We start from the raw sequence: 23,134 nt of genomic DNA on the forward strand, positions 1-23,134 counted from the left end.
GTGGGTGGGTCTTTCAGTCATTACATCCTCCAAGTATAATCACACTATCTACCACCTTGCAGGCACCTGAGCATCTTATGATTAACCCAAACTCCAGTTCTAGAAATTTTCCACAGGAAACAGCTATAGAAGCTCACACAATATACGCACAGGGATGATCACCAGAGAATGACCAAAAATCAGAAACTTAAGTATCCAACAGTTGGCACATGGTTAAATAAACTACAGGCCACTATATGATGGCATGCCAGGCCATTATTCATTGTGAGGGTCACATTAATTGACGAAGAAAACATTTATGATGAATTATTACGTGAAGCAAGCAGGATTTTGAAAGTCCACCTATATTCAAATATGGTACCCTGTCATTAGTAAAGAAACCTCACAAGTTTTGTCTTCACACTCAGGACGTGGACCTGCACTAGGACAATTAACTGCTCGGTGCCTCTATTTCCTCGTGTGTAAAAGAGTTACCAGCACAGAGTGCTGTCAGGAAGAGTAGAAAGAAAATTCAGTGAAAACATACAATGACATACAATAACTGTTAGAGATGTGTCCTCATTATTACTGAGGAGAAAGAAGATGACATCTGCTAAAGAAACTTAATTCTACTGTTTTCTTTTTTCTTGTATAAGTCAGATAGTAAAATACAGTATAAGGCCTCTTTCTTAGAATGCTAACCAAAAACATTCAGAGGCTAGCCTGGAGAATGAAATTCTTAAATAACACTAGCAAAAAATGTTCTCATAAAGACAAGGAGAAAAGGCACTCTTGGCAGAGAACCCTCAGAGGGAGGGACTGGCACTTTGCTCTTCTCTCCCAGACCCAGAAATGAATGAAAATCACATCTGAATTGAATTTATTTTTCAAACTCATTCTATTCTACAGAAGCAAAACTCTCCTATCCACACAGAAATAACAATTCGAAAAACATAAACCAAAACATCAATAATGACTATCTCTAGAGGGTGGGACTATAATTTTAACTTTCTTCTTTTTAAGCTTTTAAAAAGAACAGTTCCACCCTATTCCATCATTAAAACTACACAATAAAGCTACTTCCAAATTAAAAAATAAAAACAGAGTTATCAGGGAGGGAGCACTTCCAATCACTAAAAAACTGAGCTTGTCATGAGGGTCAACAAAGAAATCAATGTGACCACAACAAATACCATCAACCAGTGCTAACATCCTTTAGCTCCATCTCACCAATATAATCAGACATTTTCATTATGAGGATTCTTCTCCAAAAGAACACAAGGCAGCTAAGTGGCACGTGTAGACTGAGTGAGAAAATGCGTGGAAGATACAGCCCCACGCTCGCTTCTCTTCACTGAACAGCCAATTAAAATATCCCTTTGGATCTGATGCTTACAGAACGCCCTCGCTCGGGAAATGGGAGTCACATACAAGATTTTCTTGAGCACTGCTGTTCACAACATGAAGACTGCTTAACGTTGTATCAAATATTTTCTCTTCTCATGATTCTTTATAAGCAGAACTTTATTAAGTGCATCATATTCTAGCACCTGAGTCTAGTATGATTTGCTTAACTACTCAGTTTGTATAAGATCGTTTAAAATGTCTCTCCAGGTATTAGGGTCCTTTGATTCTAAACCAGGGTTTCTCAAACTCAGCATTACTGACGTTTTGGCCCAAATAATTCTTTGCTGGGAGGGTGGGGAGGGCTGGCCTGTGCATTATGGAATATTTAGTAGCATCCTTGTCCTCTACCCATGAAATCCAAGTGGCATTGTCCCCCAGTGTGGCAAGCAAAACTGTCTCTAAATATTACCAAATGTCCCCTGGAAGGGAGCATCTCACACACACAGACACACACCCCCCACTGAGAATCAATGATCCACACCAATGGATCCAAACTACCCCCCCACACACACACAGACACACAAACACACACACAGACATACACACCCCACTGAGAATCAATGATCTACACCAGTGGGTCCAAGCCTCACACACACACACAAACACACACACACACACCCCATTGAGAATCACCAACCCACACTAATGGGTCCAAGCCTTTTGGGTCACATACACTTTTGATAATCCCATGAAACTATCTACATTCTCTCCCCCCAAACCCCACCATTATAAATTCTCTAACACTTCCATATACTATTTCAAGGAGTTTGTGGTCCATAAATAACCATAAATGGAATCACAGGGACTCACATTAAGAATTTCTATTCTAGATCACTTGAGCATCTCACTCATTTTCTTAATATGCAGGCAGCAATCCCAATAAATCACACATTCCTAATGCTCCTGTTGTATAGAGAGTTGAGAGGAATGAGCTAAAACGACCACGCATGAGTAACAGCTAAAACATACCATGCACTTATTAAATGGCTGGCATTGCTCTAGGGCGCTTCACACATATTAACTCATCTAATGTTCATTACAGACCTGAGACGAGAAAGAGAGCCAAGATTCCAACCCAGATACCCTGGGTCCACGGCCCCCACTCTTAACCACAACATGACACTGCTTCCCACAGTCCACACAAGATGAAAACCAAAACACACCTTGGCTGCCAAACCTCAAAGGAAACCGGGCCAGGAAGACAAATACCAACTGGTGGGACTCCCTGGAAAAATTCTGGCTCGTACTGACACCATCTTCTGTGGCTATCACTTCCCCACTCCTAAAGCCTCACAGACCATGTGACCATCTCCATTCTTCCCGTGCTTCAAAAAGCAGGCCCGTAAAGACCAAAAGATACCTGGTGTGTGGTTCCACCTCGACACTAATTTCCTTCTTACCTAATCAGAGTCTAAAATAAAGCTTTAACATCAATCTCTGGAAGTTTATTTCCATATCATCTTAAAAAAAGAGAGTGCACAAGAAGATGTAAACAATTTACCAAATGGCTAAGTGGATATTAAGTAAAGGAATGAGGGACAATGGTCGACCACAATGGTGGGGTATCAATTTGCAGGTCTCTCTCCATTTACTGAAAATTTACCGGAACCTCTATATTCTAAAAACAGAAACGCATTTCTTAAACAAAAACAAAGCACGAACTCACCCTTGACTTTCAGACGCGCCGCAATAGTACTCTCATCCTCCTTGCGGTCCTTCTTTGGGATAACGGTACGACTGGGGGAGGAGAAGGCAAGCGTGAGACCCCAGGCTTTTCCTGGAGCGCAGACTAAATCTGAAAGCCCCTTCCAGGCCCACACCTTCCTTTACTTCGCACAAAATGGGATGGAAGTAAAAGGAGGAGTCGGTCCCTGAGTTCGAAGCTGGCTCCTGGGGACAGAGCTCTGAGAACGCGGGGGTTCTCAACAGGTGGGGGCGAGCTGGGAAAAGGGGGGCTCAGAGGCACCTCCAGCTCTAATCTCCCATCCCAAGTCCAGGTCTGTGCCTTCTTGGGGAAACCTTCCTTCCAGGCGCAGGATCTCACCCCGCTGCTGTGCCCACCGCTCTGCGGCAGCCCCCGGGGCCGGGAGGGGAGAAGACGCAGGAAGCAGCAGGCACTGGGCTCGGCGACAATCAGCCGCAGCAGAGCCCACTCAGGGTCCGCACGCCCCTCCCGCGTCACAGCAGCCCCCGCAGGCCCTGCGCTGTCCCGCGCGGGGCACCACGCGCGCCCTCCCGCGCACACGCCCACGCTCGGCGGCCGTCACTCGCGATCGCACGATCCCCCTCCCCGGCTGCCCGCGCGCGCACGAGCCTGAGGCTCCATCACGTCACAGGCCGGTCCTGTTGGGGTGCTAGTCCGCAGAGACCTCCCCCAGGCTGTGACGTCTTTCTCGGACCCGAGGGCCTCACCTGCTACGCCCACGATCCTGGGGACGGGAAATGGACCGGTTAATTTGGCGCGGTGGCCGCTGGGAAATATAGTCCGAAACAGGAAGGAGCGTCAGAACCCTGGAGCTCTACGATCCGATTGATCCCAGCATGCAACTCGGGCCGCCCCTAGAGCCGAAGCCTGAGCGGGAGTCCAGCCCGCGGAATGCGCAGGCGCAGGCGCAGGCCGATGCTAAAGGTGAGAATCCTGTTTGGGAGGAATACTGCTCCTTGGGACTTCAAGGTAACTTACTTTTTTCTTTATGGAGAAGAATGCAAATGAGCATAACTATTAAAGAAGAAAGAATCTTATATATAGGAAACCCTAAAGACTTCACCAAAAACTGTTAGAATAAATGGATTCAGTGAAGTTACAGAATGCAGAATCAATGTACAAAAATCAGTTGTGTTTCTATACACTAACAGCAAACTATCCGAAAAAGAAATTAAGAAAACAACCTCATTCACAACGGCATCAAAAACAATAAAGTACTTAGGAATAAATTCAACTAAGGAGGTGAAAGATCTGTATACTGAAAACTAAGACATTGATGAAAGAAATCAAAGAAGACACAAATAAATGGAAAGATATCCCATGCTCCCGGATTGGAAGAATTAATATTGTTAAAATGTCCATACTCCCCAAAGTGACCTACAAATTCGATGCAATCCCTATTAAAATTCCAATGGCATTTTTCACAGAAATAGAAAAACAATCCTAAAACTTGAATGGAAACACAGAAGACCCCGAATGGCCAAAGCAATCTTGAGCAAGAACAAAGCTGGAGGCATCTTACTTCCTGCCTTCAAATTACAGTCATGCATCACTTGATGGGGATACATTCTGAGAAATGAGTGTTTCATCATTGTGCAAACATCATAGAGTGTACTTACACAAACCCAGATGGAGAGCCTACAACACACTTAGGCTGTAAGGGACTAATCGTATGGTGTATGTGGTCTGTCACCGACCAATACGTCGTTATGCAGCTGATGACTGTGTATTGCAAAGCTAAAGTGTCAAACAGTATGGTGCTGGGATAAAAATAGACACATAGACCAGCGAAACAGAAAAAAAAAAGCCCAAAGTAAACCTACACATAAATCGTGACCAAATCTTCAATAAGGGCGCCAAGAATACATGATGAGAAGGATAGTTTCTTCAATAAATGGTGCTGGGAAAACTGGATATCCACATACAAAAAAATGAAATTGGACCCTTATCTTACATCATACACAAAAATCAACTCAAAATGGATTAAAGACTCAAACATAAGACCTAAAACCATAAAACCCCTAGGAGAAAACAGAGTAAAAGCTCCTTGATATTAGTCTCGGCAATGATTTCTTGAATATGACACCAAAAGTACATACAACAAAAGCAAAAATAAACAAGTGGGACTAATTCAAGCTAAAAAGCTTCTTCACAGTAAAGGAACAATTAACAAAATTAAAAGGGAACCTATGGATTGGGCAAAAAATATTTGTAAACCATATATGCAATAAAGGGTTAATATCCAAAAAATAAATAAGGAACTCATATAACTCAGAGAAAAAACGAAATACTTACTTAAACAATGGACAAAGGACCTCAATAGACATTTCTCAAAGAAGACATACAAATGACCAACAGTGCTCAAAATCACTAACCATCAGGGAAATGCAAATCAAAACACAGTAAGATATTACCTCACGTCTGAAGCGTGGCTGCTATAAAAAGAAAAGATAGTAAGTGTTGGTGAGGCTGTGGAGAAAAGGGAATCCTCAGTGCACTGTTGGTGGAAATGTAAACTGGTGCAGCCACTGTGGAAAAGAGTATGGAGGTATGTACCTACTGGACAAGTATGTGCAATGTGGTATATACATACAATGGAATATTATTCACCCTTAAAAAAGAAGGAAATCCTACCCTTTGTGACAACTTGGATGAACCTGGAGTACATTATGCTAAGTGAAATAAGCCAGAGACAGAAAGACGAATACTCTATTATCTCACTTACGTGTGGAATCTAAAATAGTCAAACTCAGAGGAGCAGAGAGTAGAATGATGGTTTCCAGGGGCTGGGGAAAGGGGAAATGGGGAGGTTATGGTCAAAAAGGACAAAGTTACAGTTATGCAAGATAGATAAGTCCTGGAGATCCACCATACAGCATGGTGCCTATAGCTAACAATAGTGTAGTGTATATTTAATGTTTCCTAAGAGAGCAGATCTTATGTTGTGTTATTAAAATAATAATATTAATAATAGGGGCAGAAGGAAACTTTGAGAGGTGATGGATTTGCCTATGGCCTTGATGGTGGTGATGGTTTCACAGCTGTATACTTATGCTAACTCATAGAGTTGTGTACATTAAACATGTGCAGTTTTTTACATGTCAATCACAACTCAATAAAGTGGCTTTAAAAAAAAGAATTGTGCTAATTTACACTCTCAGGGAAAGTGTGGAAGAGTTCCAGTTGTTTTCCAAAGAATACTAGGTATTTTCTTTCTTTTGCAGTGTAGTCATTCTACTGTGTGTACTAGTCTCTTTGATGAACTTTTCTGATGTTTTCTGACTTTTAGGATAGCCTGTCCAGTGAAGCAGCTTATCACATTTCTGCCCCTTTTTTTCTTTTGAGATGTATTCTTCGTATTGATTTTTATAAGTTTTTTAAATATATTGTCGATATAAATCCTATATCATATATATAGATTGAAAACATCTTCTCTCATTCTGTGGGTTGATTTTTCACTCTCTTAATGTTTCTGTCTGATGGAAAATGTCCTTGTGAAAAATACAGTACAACTTACAATATTTTTATTTTATGGTTAATGCTTCTTGTTTCCTGTTAAAAATATCTTTGCCGACTCCAAGGTTAGGAGGCATTTCCTGTTCCCTCTAAAAACTTTATTTTACACTCACATATCCCGGATTAATTTGGGGCAGCATCATTGCACCGCAGTGACACCGCTGTCATACATCAGGTGACCACATGTGTATGGGTGTATTACAGGACTCTATTCTGTTCCATTGGCCGGTTTCTCTCTCCTTGCACCAGCATCACGCTGTCTTAAACATTGTATCACTATAATAGATCTCTACACATGGCAGCAAATGTTCTCCAGCTTTAATCTCCTTCTGAAGATTCTCTTGGTTCTTTTTGGCCCTTTGCATCTTTGAACGCCTTTTAGACTCATCTTGTCGATTTCCACAAAAAAATTTCTGTGATTTTTAATCAGTAATTGCATTACGTGCATTTGGAGAAAATTTTATATCTTTACAATACTGAGCCTTCTAGTCCATGAATGTAATATTCTTCCTTATTTAGGCCTTCTTTAATTTCTTAGAGAAATTTTGCGTTTTTCAGTGTAGTGGGCTTGTTCATTTTGTTGGATTCATACCTAAGTATTTCTGTTTTATGTAAATGGTATGATTTGTTTTCATTTTTTATTTCTTTATCGTAGGTATACAGAAATACAATTGCCTTTTATTTATTGACCTATACACAACATTGCTTAATTAATTATTCATAATTAATTAATTCATAATTAATTCTGAGTTTCCGTAGAGTATGTCCCTGGAAAACCCAAAGCAAGTATGTGATTTGCAAGTACTAACAGTTTTAGTCTTTCCTTTCTAACTTCTATGTCTTTTAGCTCATCTGCCACAGGAATTCTCGAGTCATTCTTAGTTAAAAAAGCCTGAATGTTTAACTGCTACTGGTTCCCACTGCATAAAGAAAATCTGCAAATGCTTAAATGATAAGATAGAAGTTCTCCTATATGACCTCAAGCTGCATTGTCAGCCTTTCCAGTCAGTCACACACTCTGTCCTCCATTTTTTTTTTGAACCAGCTTATTAGAAATTCCTTGGAACTGATTACTGTTTATGTCCTTATTCACATAGTCCCCCGACAAAAATAATTCCTCATCACAATCAAGCATAACATCTTTAGATTAAATATCAGTTTATATGCTAAATGTCTCACTCTCCACATTTCCATTAAAAAATATATTTTTTACAATTTTACCGTAAAAATTCATATCATAGTGCCTTTTCATACTACATATGCTGTCCGTAATCTCTATCTAAATACTAAGCTCCTAGGGGATTGAGATATTCTTTTTTAAAAGACTAGATCATATAATATAGGCCGTTAATGGTTTTGTGAACACATATTTTATTCCATTATCTGGAAACTCTTATAACTCCATTATTTTAATGAAAATTAATAATAGGCACAGGATACCTAACACTTCTAGAATTCTAACATCAAGAGATTACTGATAAAATGGTAAAAACATGAGTTTTAAATTGCTACAGCCTCTTTGTTAAGACTTAGAGTTTTCTTTGCAACTCAACCACAAAACATCAAACAACCCAATCAAAAAATGGGCTGGAGACATGAACAGACATTTCTCCAAAGAAGATATACTGATGGCCAATAGGCACATGAAAAGATGCTCATCATCGCTGATCATCAGGGAAATGCAAATCAAAACTACACTAAGATATCACCTTACACCCGTTAGAATGACAAAAATATCTAAAACTAATAGCAACAAATGTTGGAGAGGTTGCGGAGAAAAAGGAACCCTCACACACTGCTGGTGGGAATGCAAACTGGTGCAGCCACTATGGAAAACAGTATGGAGATTCCTCAAAAAACTAAAAATAGAACTACCATACGATCCAGCCATCCCACTACTGGGTATTTATCCAAAGAGCCTGAAGTCAGCAATCCCAAAAGTCCTGTGCACCCCAATGTTTATTGCAGCACTGTTTACAATAGCCAAGACGTGGAAGCAACCTAAGTGCCCATCAACAGATGAATGGATAAAGAAGATGTGGCACATATATACAATGGAATACTACTCAGCTGCAAAACAGAACAAAATCATTCCATTTGCAATAACATGGATGGACCTTGAGAGAATTATGTTAAGTGAAATAAGCCAGCGAGAGAAAGGTAATCTGTGTATGACTCCACTCATATGAGGAATTTAAAACTATGGCCCAAGAACAGTTTAGTGGATACCAGGGGAAAGGTGGGGTGGGGGTTGGGCACAAAGGGTGAAGTGGTGCACCTACAACATGACTGACAAACATTAATGTACAACTGAAATTTCACAAGATTGTAGCCTATCAATAACTCCATAAAAAATAATAATAATAAAAAATAAATAAATAAAATAAAATAAAATAAAAATGAGAAAAATGCAAAAAAAAAAAGACAGAGTTTTCTTCTCTAAGAATTCTTCAAGTGTTAAATTTTGCTTTTTGTCAATCTCAAACATATTTATGTATATTTATCTTACAAAGATGTAATTATTATGCTTTTACCTCTGGACTGTTAAGCTCAGAGCACAGAAACCACAGGAACCATGTCTACAGTAAACACAAATTTCGATTGCTGCTCACATCAAACATCTTCATTGCCAATTTATTCCAAAGAAAGTTGGAATACAAAAAGCAAATCCCAAACAAAACTGTACTGTGATTTTAATACAAAGAGCAAAAGTAATTGAGAAAAATAGCAATGCCGTTCCATCTGAGACATTCCAAGGATAATTAATTTCTGCTAAAACCCTGGGAGGTCAAAGGACATGGAAAGAGGAACGGCCCACAAGCACATGGAGGCCTGTGTTAGAGAGGTCATTGGTGCTAGCTGAAGCGACGAACAACCAAAACTCTAAGTGACTTCATTCAGTTACTGCTATGCTCTGAATGTTTGTGTCTCCTCAAAATTCATGTGTTGAAATTCTAACCCTCAAAGGTGATGGTATTAAGAGATGGGGCCTCAGGATGTGCTTAGGTTATGAGGGTGGAGCCTTCAGGAGTGGGATTACTGCCCTTGTTGAGACCCAGAGAGTCCCCAGAGAGATTCCTTGCCCCTTCCGCTGTGTGAGGGCACAGCACAAAGGTGCCAGCTATGAACCAGGAAGTGGGTCGTCACCCAATCACGGACCCACTCCAGTCTTGATCTTGGACTTCCCAAACTCCACAACTGTAAGAAATAAATTTCTCTTGCTTATAAGCTACCTAGAATGTGATATTTTGTTACAAGAGCCCAGACTCAGACAGTTACTACTTGCTCCTCATTGACATAATAATGCAACTGGGTGTTTGGTGAGCAACGTGGTGGTTCAGAGCCCCGGGGCCTTTTCATCTGAGGTCCTGCTATTTCTGAGACCGACTTAGATACAGTGGTTCCCCCCCCACCCCATCCACAGGGACACATTCCAAGACCCCCAGTGGATGCTGAAATTGTGGATAGTACTGAACTCTACATATACTATGTTCTTTCCTAGACATCCACGCCTGTGATAACGTTTAATTTCTAAATTAGACTCAGTAAGAGATCGACAACAATAACTACTAATAAAATTAAACAATTAGAACAATGTACTGTAATAAAAGTTACCGTAGATTTTAGCAACGTCCGCATACGATGTTTTTCTTTCTTTAAGTCGAGAACTTTCACCTTTTCACTTAAAGGAAGCACTTTACGGCTTCTTTTCAGCATATCTGAACTGCCAGCATCCTTTTTCTTGAACTTTGGGACCATTATCAAGTAAAATGAGAGTGACCTGAACGCGGCGATACTGCGACAGTTGACCTGATAACCCAGACGGCCACTAAGTGATTCACGAGCGGGCAGCGTGTACAGTGTGGACATCCTGGACAAAGGGATGATTCACGTCTCACACAGGACAAAGCAGGCCGGCGCAAGATTTCATCGTGCTACTCAACTTAAAACTGACGAATTGTTTACTTCAGGAATTTTCCACTTAACATTTTTGGACCACAGTTGGCCATGGGTAACTGAAAATGCAGGAAGCAAATCCACACGTAAGCGGGGACCTACTGTGCTCGGAAATCATGCGGCCGGGCATGGAAGAGAGATGGTAGGAAGATGATGCAGGGAATTTTATGACCCAGCCTCTTAATGACTTACCTTATTTCTGCCTACATTCCATTGGTTATAAAGCCGTCACCTGTTCAAATTTAAATGTGAAGGAGGCTGGGAAAGGTGGTACTCCTATATATCCAGAAAGAGGAAAGAGGATTGGTGAATATCTAGCCAATATCTGCCCCTAGGGCGGATACCACACTGTTTACTCCTTCAAGATATCCCTCGCTTTGGTTTATGAGTGACATGATGCAGTAAAGCGACACAAGGATATCTTCAGCGTCCCTTTGCAGTTTCCCTATATCGACCTTGGAATAACAAATTTCCCAACCCATGATATTGTGACGATATTCAAATTTTCTCCTCTGCATAATTACAGTTGAAAACTACAGTTTCATAGCTGTTAGAGTAAAGCATTGTAGGATTCCCCTGTGACACTGAGTAAGGGAATAGTGAAACTGCTCCTAGGAAGGGCATGAAACCCGTAAGTAGTCACAAAGACACAAGCCGTGGAAGTACAAAATGCAAAGAAGAAAGGACTGGGTTCTCTACGGTTAACTAATTGATTTCTCAAAGTCACGTCATTATTATACTATTCCATATAATCTCAGATTTGAATAAAAGGACAAACAATGTAATGGGAAACAGACAAGTTACCTAAACTCACAGAAGGTGATGAGCTGTGCCATGGTCATCATGCCTCATGTTCTTGGTCATACTCTGCACTAATGTGAAACTAAAGGAGAAGTAAGAGATTTTGATAAACACTGAACACCCAGCGCAATGTAGAAACAGCCTGGGGATCTGGATGGTGAGAACCAGGTCATGTCTGAGACAACAAGGAAACATCTTCTGCTTCGTCAGTGAAGGATACTACTTGAATTCTGTGAGATTTCAGTCTCAAGAAAAATAAGAAGGAAAACGGTAGGGATATATTCCAAAGGTTTAGAAGGAGTGAATGAGAGCAGGAAAGCGACAAATCCACTAGAAAGAGAAATGGAAAAAATCTTAAAACAAAACAATAGCATTTAGATAGAGAGCACAAATAATATTATAGATGTAAATTCAATTATATCAGGAAAAACAAAGCTAAGTTTATTAAACATAGCAGTCAAGTCACAGTTTCTTATGCCAAATTTCAAAAAATAAAATCTCTTTACAAGAGATTATTTCAAATCATAATGATGCAGAAATATTCAAAGTAAGTTATGAAAAATGATATTCTAATCATAAACTTGCCAAAATAAAGCTGATACAAATGATCATATAGAACAAAGTAAATTTTAAGGCAAAACACATTCTTGAAAAAGAGAATTATTACATATTGATAAAAAGAACAATTCAGCTAAAAGATATAACAATCCTAACCTTGCATGCACCTGAGAAATGTCAACTTACATACCCGAAAAAATTGATGTAAAAATACAAAGAGTACTTATATATAAATTTTAACATGCATATTTTAGTATATTATAGTTTAAGGAAACAAAATTTAGTAAGGTTGAAAATTTTTGAGCCACTAAATAATAAGCTTGATCAAATAAACACGTTTGGGACCCTGGGTCCAAAACTAATAGAAAACACTTTTCTTTTTTCAACATATATGAAATATCTAGAGAAATCTAGTCTGGCTACAAAACATTTTGCAATCAGTTCTTCAAAATGTATACCTTACCTGCCAAATTTCATGACCGTCAAGCCATACAACTACATTTACCAACAAAAACATGGGCAATAAACACTTTGAAAAATTTATTAGTCGATAGAACCACTTATTTGGAATAAGCAATTGTATATTAATGAAAATTCATGAAAACTTTATGTATCAAAAGTGAAGAGCTAATTCTAAGGCAAACATTTATAGGGAAATTAAAGCCTTAAGTGGATATAATTTTTAAAAGACAGATTAAAAATTACTAAACTAAATATCTGAAAAAAGATACGAGTTTTTAAAAACAGCAGAATAAACATAAGGGAAGTGGACAAAAGGAAATAATTAAGAGGAGAAATTAACAAAATAGAAAATTAAGAAATTGCAGAGGATAAGAACCCCATTGTGATTTAATTGGTGTCCTTAAAAGACAATGCAAGAAAATAATCTGCACCCAAATTTTTCAATAAATGCACAGCTTTCTTAAGATTTTGCACTATTTTCTGGGAGTAGCTCTCATCTTTGTACCTTACGGTAGGCATGGATATACTTTCCCTCAGTACCGAAGATTCCTTTCATATCATTATTCATCCTAAATCCCTCTGGCTTGGAATCTAGTGTCATCAGATGATATCATCAGCTACATCTCCCCATTGCAGTCATCCACTGTCCCCACCAGTCACTTTCCATCATTGCTTGAAGATTTTAAATCTTAAATTACTATAATTCGACCCAACACTACTCCGGTCTTAATTCTTCTAAATGTCTATACACACACAGATGATCTTCCAATATGCTTCCCCCTGGTTCCATAACATTGTCTCCTGCAACGATCTTGTCCCCAACCTGATTTCCACTTCTCATCCCCATGGTCACACCCTGAAACCTGACATTACCAGTGAGCCCAGTGCTCCCTTAGCGCGACGTCAAGCCCCACTCCTGAGCCACCTTCCCCACCTCCTCCTCTTCCAGCTGGTGCTCCAACTCGAAAAGGGCTTTGTTGTCACCAGAAATTCAATCTATCGAATCGCCATTTTCCTTCCACCCCTCAGGGTCCTCACTCCCCTCCTAACCCATTTCAAATCCCATGCCCTCGATTTCCTAGTCTCATCAACACTTGAAGGCTCAGTCTACACCATGCCTGCCTCCACACACCTGAATGTGGCTAAACAGAGAAAAAGAGTGCAGTGATCTCACTTTACATTCATGATCACTAACCTCATGAAGGCACTCAACACGCCGTGACAGGTGTCAGGTCTGGGATTTGATTTTTCCTACTTGGAAGCTAATAAAGGTCGCTTGTTATGTTTCATGGATGCTATCAGAAAGCATTAGACCCCTGGGCCAGAGACAAAGGGATTTGTCACTCATGCCACCGAAATCAGCTTTAGTATCAGCATATTTTGCATTGGTTCCCCTCACCCTTGAGTCCCCTGAGGGCAACAGGGACAGGTCGAGATGGATGCCAGCACATGGAGTAGGCTGTGTTACAGGATAAGTACACTGACCTTTGGGAACCTGCTGTTTTATAGCAAAGGAAGCAAGCCTGCTCTCTGTCCCCGAGGGAGACATTGCCTCGTCCCTCACGGTGCTCACTGCAAACACAGCCCTGAGAAATGACCCAAATAAAGAGAGATCAGGGCCTTACACTCCTGGCACGCTCAGCAAGACTTATAGGAGCGTGAGCCCCCCTGGAGGACTTTCTCTCCCAACAGCAGTCATACAGTATTCCCCCGTCCCATTCACCCTCCCTCTCCCCTAAATGACTACTGCTTGACCTCTCTCTCCGCTTTCTTCCAGACTCCAACACCTCCGCCCAACTTGATTCTCAGCTTATGGGCTTGCCGTCAAAAAAGATTCTACAGCCTCTTACTATGTCAACTAGCCATCCACACAGGGTGTGCCCATATTCTCTCTTACTGCCTGTTACTGAGGACGAACTATTCACGTTCTTGACTAAGGCCCATCCCACCAGAACTAAAAGGAGAAACAGAAGAATCCACAAACATACCGGGATATTTTTTTTTTTTTTTTTGAGGAAGATTGGCCCTGAGCTAACATCTGTGCCCATCTTCCTTTATTTTATATGTGGGACGCCTGCCACAGCATGGCTTGATGACTGGCACAGGTCCGTGCCCAGGATCCAAAGGGGCGAACCCTGGGCCGCTGAAGTGGAATGTGCACACTTAACCGCTGCGCCACAAGGCCGGCCCCCATAGTGGGAGATTTTAACACATCTCTTAATAGATGATAAAACAAGCAGACAAATAATCAGCAGGGCAATACAATATCTGAACAACAGAATTAGAAAACAGGATTTAATTGTTGTGCATACAACACTGAACAAATCAACAAAAGATTACATCTTCTTTCCAACAGCACAGAGATATTTATCAAAATTGACCACATCCTGGGTCATAAAGAAAACGTCGACAAAGGTCAGAGGACTGAAAAAATACAAAGTATGTTCTCTAGCCACAGAGGAATTGAGTGAGAAATAACAAAAAGGTAAGGAGAAAATTCACAACTTTTGGGGAATTAAGCAATACCTTGCTAAATAAAACATAAGTCAAAGAAGAAGTCAAAAGGGAAATTGAAAATATTTTCTATTGAATGATAAATCTATGACATACCAACTTGTGGGAGACAGCTAGAGCACTTAGAGTTCAATTTATAGCCTTAAATAAATATTTCTTAAAAAGAAGAAGAGCTGGGGGCAGGCCCTGTGGCTGAGTGGTTGAGTTCACATGCTCTGCTTCGGCGGCCCAGGGTTTCACCGGTTCGGATCCTGGACATGGCACCACTCATCAGGCCACACTGAGGCAGCGTCCCACATAGGACAACCAGAGGCACTCACAACTAGAATATACAACTATGTACTGGGGGGCTCTGGGGAGAAGAAGAAGAAGAAAAAAAGGAAGATTGGCAACAGATGTTAGCTCAGGTGCCAATCTTAAAAAAAAAAATTAGAAAAACTGAAAATTAATTATATGCTCCCATCACAAAAAAGCTAAAATAACATAGCAAATCAAGTCAAAAAAACATATAACAAGGGAATGACAAAGATAAGAGCAGAAGTCAGTAAAATATAAAACAAATATACAATAGAGAATTCTAAAAATTAATATAATTGAAAAACCTCTAGCAAGGTGTGTGAAAGAAAGAAAGGGATGAGGGGGACAAGGAAAAAGGAGGGAGGGAAAGAGAAGGAAGGAAGGAAAGAGGGAGGAACAGAAGAAAAGAAGGAAGGAAAGAAAATTTATCAATATCAGGAATGAGAATGACATTTTAAAAGATGACGATTCAATAACCTTTTCAATATTTGAAAAATATCAGCAAATAAAGAAAAATATATAATATATCACAACCATGTAGGGTTTACACAAGAAATGCAAAACCCTTAGAAAACTAAGAACAAAAGAAAATGTCTTCATTCTTACAAATACCATCTATAATTTCTAGACAAAATTATAAGTAATGATGAATTATTATAATTAATGGTGAAAAATTGAAAGCTTTCCCCCCTAAGATCAGAATTAAAAGCAAGTGTGCCCATTTTTAACGATTTGTTGAAGTCTCTATCCAATGTATTTAAGGCAAGACAAATGAATAAAGGGAATATAGATTGAATGAAAAGAAATAAACCCGTTGTTATTCACAGGTGATGCACATGATGGTGCACACAGAAAATAAAAAAGAATCTATAGCAATATATTATAATTTAGTAATGTTGCTGGATTCAAATACAAAGCTGATTTTATTTCTAGGTACTTTCTAAATACTACCAACAAAGAAATAGAAAATAAAAATTTTTAAACGATACCATTTAAAAATAGCATCAAAAACATCAAATATTTAGGAAAACATCTAGCAAATGACACATAAGACCTCGACACTGAAAACCATAAATGATTCCTGAGAAAAATCCAATAAGAACTAAGTAAGTGGAGATATACTGTTTATAGCTTGAAATGCTCAGGTTTTCAGAATAACGGTTCTCCCAAAATGATCTATACATTCAGTGCAGCCCCAGGCAAAATTCCAGCAGGATTGTTTGTGAAGTTTTTTTGTTTTTGTTTTTGTTTTTTTAAGATTGGCACCTGGGCTAACAACTGTTGCCCATCTTTTTTTTTTTTTTTTTTCTGCTTTATCTCCCCAAATCCTCCCCTGTACATAGTTGTATATCTTAGTTGCAGGTCCTTCTAGTTGTGCGATGTGGGACGCCGCCTCACCGTGGCCTGACGAGCGGTGCCATGTCCGCGCCCAGGATCCGAACCCTGGGCCGCCACAGCGGAGCGCGCGAACTTAACCACTCGGCCATGGAGCCAGCCCCGTTTGTGAAGTTTTACAAGCTGATTCTAAAAATGTGTGTGGGAATATAAAGAGCAGAGAAAGACTAGGCAAAACGGAAGAAAAAGATCAAAGCCGGAGGGCTTATGACAAAGCTATTATAATTAAGCCAGTGTGACAGTGGCACAGGATAGACAAACAGACCAATAGAAAAGAGTGGAAAGTCTAGAAACAGACCCACAAATGTCTCGCCACCTGATTCGTGACACAGAAGACACTGAAGTACATTTGGGGTACATAAACGCTTCTTGGATGGTTGGATATCCATCAGGAAAGCAAGTCTTTGGCATCTCCTTCACCCCATCAACAACAATGAAATCACATATGCTATATATGTCAATGTGAAATTATAAACAATAAAAGTTTTAGATGAAAGCAGAGAAGAATCTGGTCACGACCTTGGAGTATGCCAGGATTTACTTAACAGGAAAGCAAAAGCACCAATTTAAGAGGAAAAATAATACAATGGACTACTTTAAAATTCAGAAATTCTATTTATAATACACACGAATAAGAAAGAGAAAAGGCAAAGAATGGGACAAGGCACTTACACTGAATGCATCCTGCAACAGACTCATTCTGAGAATATATAAAGATCTCAATGATAAATTTTGAAAAGGGAGGTAATCTATAGAAAAAAATGGCAACATTTTAAAAAGAATTTCACAAAAGAAGACAGCCAAATGGCTAACAAACATATGTAAAAATAGGGAAATGAAAATTAAAATCATAGTGTGATATCATTACACACCCATTCATATGGCTAAAATGAAAAAAATAGACAATACCAAATTTGGGGGTAATATTTGGAGCGACAGAATTCTCATACGCTGCTGGTGGAAATATCAATTCATTGGTACAACCACTATGGAAAGCTGTTGGGCATTGTCTACAAAAGCTAAGACACGCCTACCAAACGATCCAGGATTTCCTTCTAGCTTATTCTCAGAGGAAATTCATGTATAAATGGCCCCAAAGACATGTGCAAATATATTCATAACAGCACTATTCTCCTAGCCAAATCTGGAAACAAGCCAAGTGACCATGCACATTAGAAAGAGTAAATTGTCTTGATTTTATACAATGGAACAATATGCAGATAAGAGAATAAAAGAACTTCAACTACATGTAATAACATGTGTGAGTTTCCGAATCATAATGTTGAGCCATAGAATTCGGAGAAATGGAGTAACACCTACTGTCTGATCCCATTTATACAAAGTTCAAATACGGTCATGCCAATCTATGGTATTAGAAATCTTGATAGCGGTTACCTTTGGGATTAGCGACTTTATTAGGGCATAAAAATGGATCCCGGGTTGTTGGTATTATTCTGTTTCTTAATCTGGGTTTTGATTTCATGAGAGTGTTCAAATCGTGAAAATGTCATGGTCTGTAGACATATGACTTGCTTATGAATGTTAGTTACCCTGCCATAAAATTTATGGGGAAAAAAGGCATCATGTCAAGTAAATAAGAGCCTAGAACCTTTATAAATCTCATCTGTGCTGGAAGCTGGCACAGAAATAACAAGACGATAAAGACTCGTGTTTGCCTGGAGATTGCAATTATCTCAGAAAGGAAAGAAGGCAAACGCATAAAAATATATGTGAATTTGAACAATGCTCACCACTTCCACTGGTAGGACACTAGTCCCTCAGACTTCACTGGATTATTGAAGTTTGCCTTCTGAATTGTCTCTAGTCTCCTGCTTTGATCTCTCGAGCAAGAACCCAGGAGGAACGTCATTGTGTCAGGATTCAATCAGAGAAGTAGAACCACTGAGAGGGATATGGAATACGCAATTTTTATAAGAATTAGACCTTTCGCAATTGTGGGAGGCCGTGAAGAAGTCCGTGGGATGCTGTTGCCTCTGTGTCTGGTGGTGGGCCTGAGGTCACTGCAAATTGGCAGGCCAGGCAGTCAGGACATAAAAGCTGGACGCAAAAGAGGAGAGAGTGAAGACAAACTGGACCGTGTGTTGGTGTCTCATGACCTCCAACTCCTACACCGTGGGTGACCTGCAGAAGGTGGTACCCTGCCATGGATGCACACACACCTGGCCCAGCACTAGGAAAAACTGAGGGAGGATAGACACCTGGCAGGAGCCGGGGCAGCTGCAGTCCGGCTGGGGCATCACGCCAGCAGACGAGAGGAGTGTGGAAAGCTGCGCAGCATCTGGGGCCCACAATCCTCTGCGGGGCACATGGCTACTGCTCCTCTTCCAACTTCTAAATATGGCACAAATGCTTAGCTAAATTAGCACAGTATAACGCCAGCCCCATCATCCTTTCAAATAAATAAATCAGATCAGGTCATTCCTCTGCTCAAAACCTCTGATGGCTCCCTATCTCTTTTAGGGTAAAAGTCAAAACACTTACACTACCTACAATGCTTCACATAAGTTGGCATTTTTCACCCCTACTCCTTGCTCATGCCCGCGTCTTCCTGCAGCCACACGGGTCACCTTGCTGTTCCTACAACACACCAATAATGGGCCCTCCTCAATCTTTCCTCTACCTATTCCGTCCACCCTCTCATTCTTGCCAAGGGCTACAGGCATCACTTCCTCTCCCAAGTCATTCTGGACTCTGTTCAAACATCTCAGTCTCAGGAAGGGATCTCCTGACCAGATTATTTAAAACTGAATCAAGCAGAGTATTCTTTCTCCACTTCTTAGCCATTTCTTTTCTTTTCTTTTCTTTTCTTTTGGCTTTTTGGTGAGGGAGATTGGCCCTGAGTTAGCATCTGTTGCCAATCTTCCTCTTTTTTTTCTTTCTCCCCAAAGCCCCAGTACATGGTTGTATATCCTAGTTGTAAGTCATTCTATTTCTTCTATGTGGGCCGCCACCACAGCGTGGCTTGATGAGCGGCGTGTAGGTCCACACCCAGGATATGAACTGGTGAACTCTGAGCACGTGAACTTAACCGCTCGACCATGACGCCAGCCCCCTATCGGTTACTTTTCAACAGAGCCCTTACCAGCAGCTGAAATCCTACAATGTTATCTGCTTGTTTAATGTTTGCTGCCACTCCCAGTAGAATGTAAACTCTGTAAGGACCACTATTCCTCCCTATCTTGTTATCACCATATCCAATATCACCCATAACAGTGACTGGCGTTTAGTGGGGATGATGAATATTCTTGATAAAATGAATGAACCAATGAATGAATGAACTGAAAGCATAGATCCACCTTCTCTATCTGCTCTTCAAATGAAGCTAACTTGTTACTAAGTCTCAGGCCTATTCTCTCCACTCTTAAATTTCCCTTTCTTTTATTCCAACTGACCTCAGCTCCTGTTACTAATATATGTTGTTGACAACCAAATGCATATTTCCAAAGCAGACCCTCCATCTGTGCTCCACTCACATATTCACGTGTGTGATGAATGACTAGACACGTGCATGACACAGGCGCCTTAGGGACATCATACACTCCGCGTGCTAAAAAGAACGTGCAGTATCTCTACACCCAAACGACAGCTTCCTCAGTATCCAATATCAGGAAACACCACCACGACCGAGTCTTAAGAGAGCTGTGCGTCATTGCCCACCTCAGCCTCAACCAACACTTGATGAAACAATCACCTAGTTCAGTGGCTACTTCTTTCTAAGGAAGTGTTTCTCAAGTCGGTAAGCTCCGCTTCAGGGTGATTGTCATCATCAGTATCAGAATCATCATCCTCTCTCACCTGGTTTACTTCAAACGTCTCCTAACTCTTTTTCCCAAGTTCACTCTTGCTCCATTCAATAAACTATTCTCAAATTTGTCAGGCAAAGGGGACAATTTTTTAAATGCCTGCTTTCTCCTTGGTAAAATCCTTAAATTGCCTGAAATTACTGCTGGGATTTGTTGTACAAATTCTTAACTCAATCAATAAAACCTGGCAAGTTGTCATCCCACCCTAATCGATAACCTCAGCTCGTGCCAGATTCTCTTGTTCTTGGCTCACGAGGCACAAGAGATTTCATTTGGTTCTTTGTATGTTCTATGTTCCTTCCTGCAAATCATGTTCAAACACGCTTTTTCCATTGGCCTAAAATACCCGCCATGGCTGGTGACCTCCTCCAAAATATTCAGGGGGTAGGCTGAACTGCAGATACAAAGAGAAGCTTTCCACGATCCTGAAACCTGAGCTCCTCATTGCAGCCATCTGTGCGACTGTAAGTATATAATTATTTGTGTAATTGTTTATTTGATGTCTGGATTCACAGACTTTACTGGAGCAGACGCTGTCGCTGTTCACCACTGTCTCTAGAACACGAATGGCACAGAGCAGGCCCTTCCCAGCACGAGATGAATGGATGGATGAATACTGTACAATGCTCTCAGCAGGAAGAGCAGAGGCTGGAGATGTGGGTGTCACTTTTCAGGAGCAAAAAGGGACTGAGAGTTGGAAAACAAGATGCTAGAAACACACTGGTGTTCACAAGCCACAACTGTGGGTTGTCAAAAAGATAGGCATACATTTCAAAAGCAGAAGAGAGAGAATAAAATATGACAAAAGCGCTCACAAGTATCAGGATAGATTTTGTGGCTCTGGTCTCTGGGGATATTTGGGGGGATCGCCTAGTGCTGTGAATGTATTGAACTCGCTGTTTGTGCCTCCAAAGGAAAATTATCATGGATCCACTGGCCCATATCATGAGTCCTAAACAAATAACATCAACAGAGGAGAAAATGACTGAACATATTGATTCTGTAATTGCATTAATAAACACACGAGAGCAATATCCAAGATTTAATTTCACACTGCTATTTCCGTGATTCTTCTGTCCAGTCACTCTCATGGGAACAATGATATTTCCCAACAAATGAAACACCCAGCTCAGGATACATGGAGAATTAATATGCTTTGGGGATTTGAATTTGAGTTCTGCCCATCTAGAGTTTGTGGGTCTAATACTTAAGGCCTGGAAGCCACCCAAAAGACAGGTGGTGCTGAGGGAATTTCCCCAGGCCACTCTATGAAAATAAAAGACTAGTTTACAGCCGACATCATTTAGGAAATATTTCAACCCAAAGGGCGCCATTGTTCGAGGAATTCCTCCACAAAGCAGGGTCAAAGTATTGGCTAAAGCAAGATGGTTAATTATTTGCTCTAATGGTCTCAATCTCTGCCTCCTACAAAGAGAGCAGATGTAATGACAAAGGAGTGAAGCATTGCCCACCATCCCTATTCCAGTCTGAGCAAGGATGGCCATATCTATTGCCAAGTCAAAGGAAATCATTTCCTCAGTGGCAGAGGGACGATGATTTTGCTCAGATCCGCAGGACCTGGGGAGAAACAGAAGGAACGCGTGAATTTCTTCAAGTCAAGTGAAATACTGTTCTCGCCATATATTCTTTAAAATCTCTTTTCTGGAAACCCTATTCTATTGTCACATATAAGAATCCATCCCTAACTGCTGCTTCCCCTCAACGGAAATTATCTTATTTCTATTGAAGGAAGACAATTTCCTCCAATAAAAATATGAGATGCATGAAAGTTGGAATGTCTAGCTTGTTTCCAGTCCATATCCAGGGTCTAGAACAATCTGTTACTAGGAGGCCATCAGGAAATATTTATTACGTTAATAAATGAATAAACAAATGAATGGAGTTGTTATTTTCATGTCAAAAGTTATTTCAATATGTCCTTTACATTAATAGATTTCTTAACATGGAATGCAGAAATATTAGCTGTTTCTACTCGTTGGTTAAAAACAGGGCACTAAGCTTATGAATTGTGTTATTCAAAACTGCATATTTTTGCTTGATTTGAAAATTTTGTTTGTTTTCATTTATGGGAGAGCCTGGCCTTTCTGGGAGACAGGGATTCAAGTGCCTTAGGCTGCACTGGATCCCATCAAATACTCTTTGTTGGTCCAACATTATCTTTCTAGCAACCAATACGATTTTTGAATACAACTGTTGAATCAAGGACCTAACCTGATGTGAGCAGTATGTTTTAATAATAATACAACATAACAAAGATATATTCCCAGACTACACGTGATTAACACAACAACAAACATTAGAAGCAATCTCGTTTCACTGGCGAAAAACAATAACGTGACCACAGGCACACAATTATTCAGTATTTTTCTGATGGTAAATAAAACGGCAGGAAAAAGCTACTCCTCTTCGAAAATTAGATTACTTTTATGTTACATTCAAAGAACCACCTGAAATATTTTGGGAGGAGTAACATAATAATTTGCTCAATTATTACACAGATATGCAAAACTTAAAAACATGTTGTGCATCAACACTTTCAAAGTCTTACTGTACTGGAAATACAAAAGCAAAACAATTAAATAGCACATAAGAAATCTTGAATGAGTGGAACTAAATTCCACGTACACGGAAGGGAAGATAGAACATGTCATCAAGATTTGAAACTTCCTCAAATGTGTAGATTCAATTCAACATCAAT

The 23,134-nt window shown here is 40.1% G+C and overlaps 2 protein-coding genes across 12 annotated transcripts in view; both read right to left on the bottom strand.

Annotated features, from left to right (window-relative positions):
* The window catches only part of LOC103558848 (zinc finger protein 780A), a 34,275-nt gene extending 29,640 nt beyond the window's left edge, over positions 1-4,635 (bottom strand). For 2 of the 11 annotated variants that reach the window (XM_070557757.1, XM_008532072.2), the window contains exons 1-2: positions 3,799-4,635; positions 3,053-3,123 (exon numbers count right to left, since the gene is read on the bottom strand). The gene's annotated coding sequence lies outside the window, so the exon portion shown is untranslated. Of the gene's footprint in view, positions 1-3,052; positions 3,191-3,430 lie in introns of those variants that run through there. The other 9 variants (XM_008532073.2, XM_070557752.1, XM_070557756.1 and 6 more) reach the window with 7 other exon arrangements.
* A 16,365-nt stretch (positions 4,636-21,000) lies between these two features.
* LOC103558847 (vomeronasal type-1 receptor 4-like) lies at positions 21,001-22,090 on the bottom strand. The gene has a single exon (XM_008532071.2). The coding sequence runs from the start codon at positions 21,945-21,947 to the stop codon at positions 21,045-21,047; it is 903 nt and encodes a 300-aa protein (XP_008530293.1). The 5' UTR covers positions 21,948-22,090; the 3' UTR covers positions 21,001-21,044.
* Positions 22,091-23,134: the final 1,044 nt, after the last annotated feature.

The sequence above is a fragment of the Equus przewalskii genome, chromosome 9, assembly GCF_037783145.1.
Source record: "Equus przewalskii isolate Varuska chromosome 9, EquPr2, whole genome shotgun sequence".
Lineage (NCBI taxonomy): Eukaryota > Metazoa > Chordata > Mammalia > Perissodactyla > Equidae > Equus > Equus przewalskii.

Coding starts and splice junctions, on each gene's coding strand:
- LOC103558847 (XM_008532071.2), bottom strand. CDS start 21,947: ATGATTTCCTTTGACTTGGCAATAGATATGGCCATCCTTGCTCAGACT.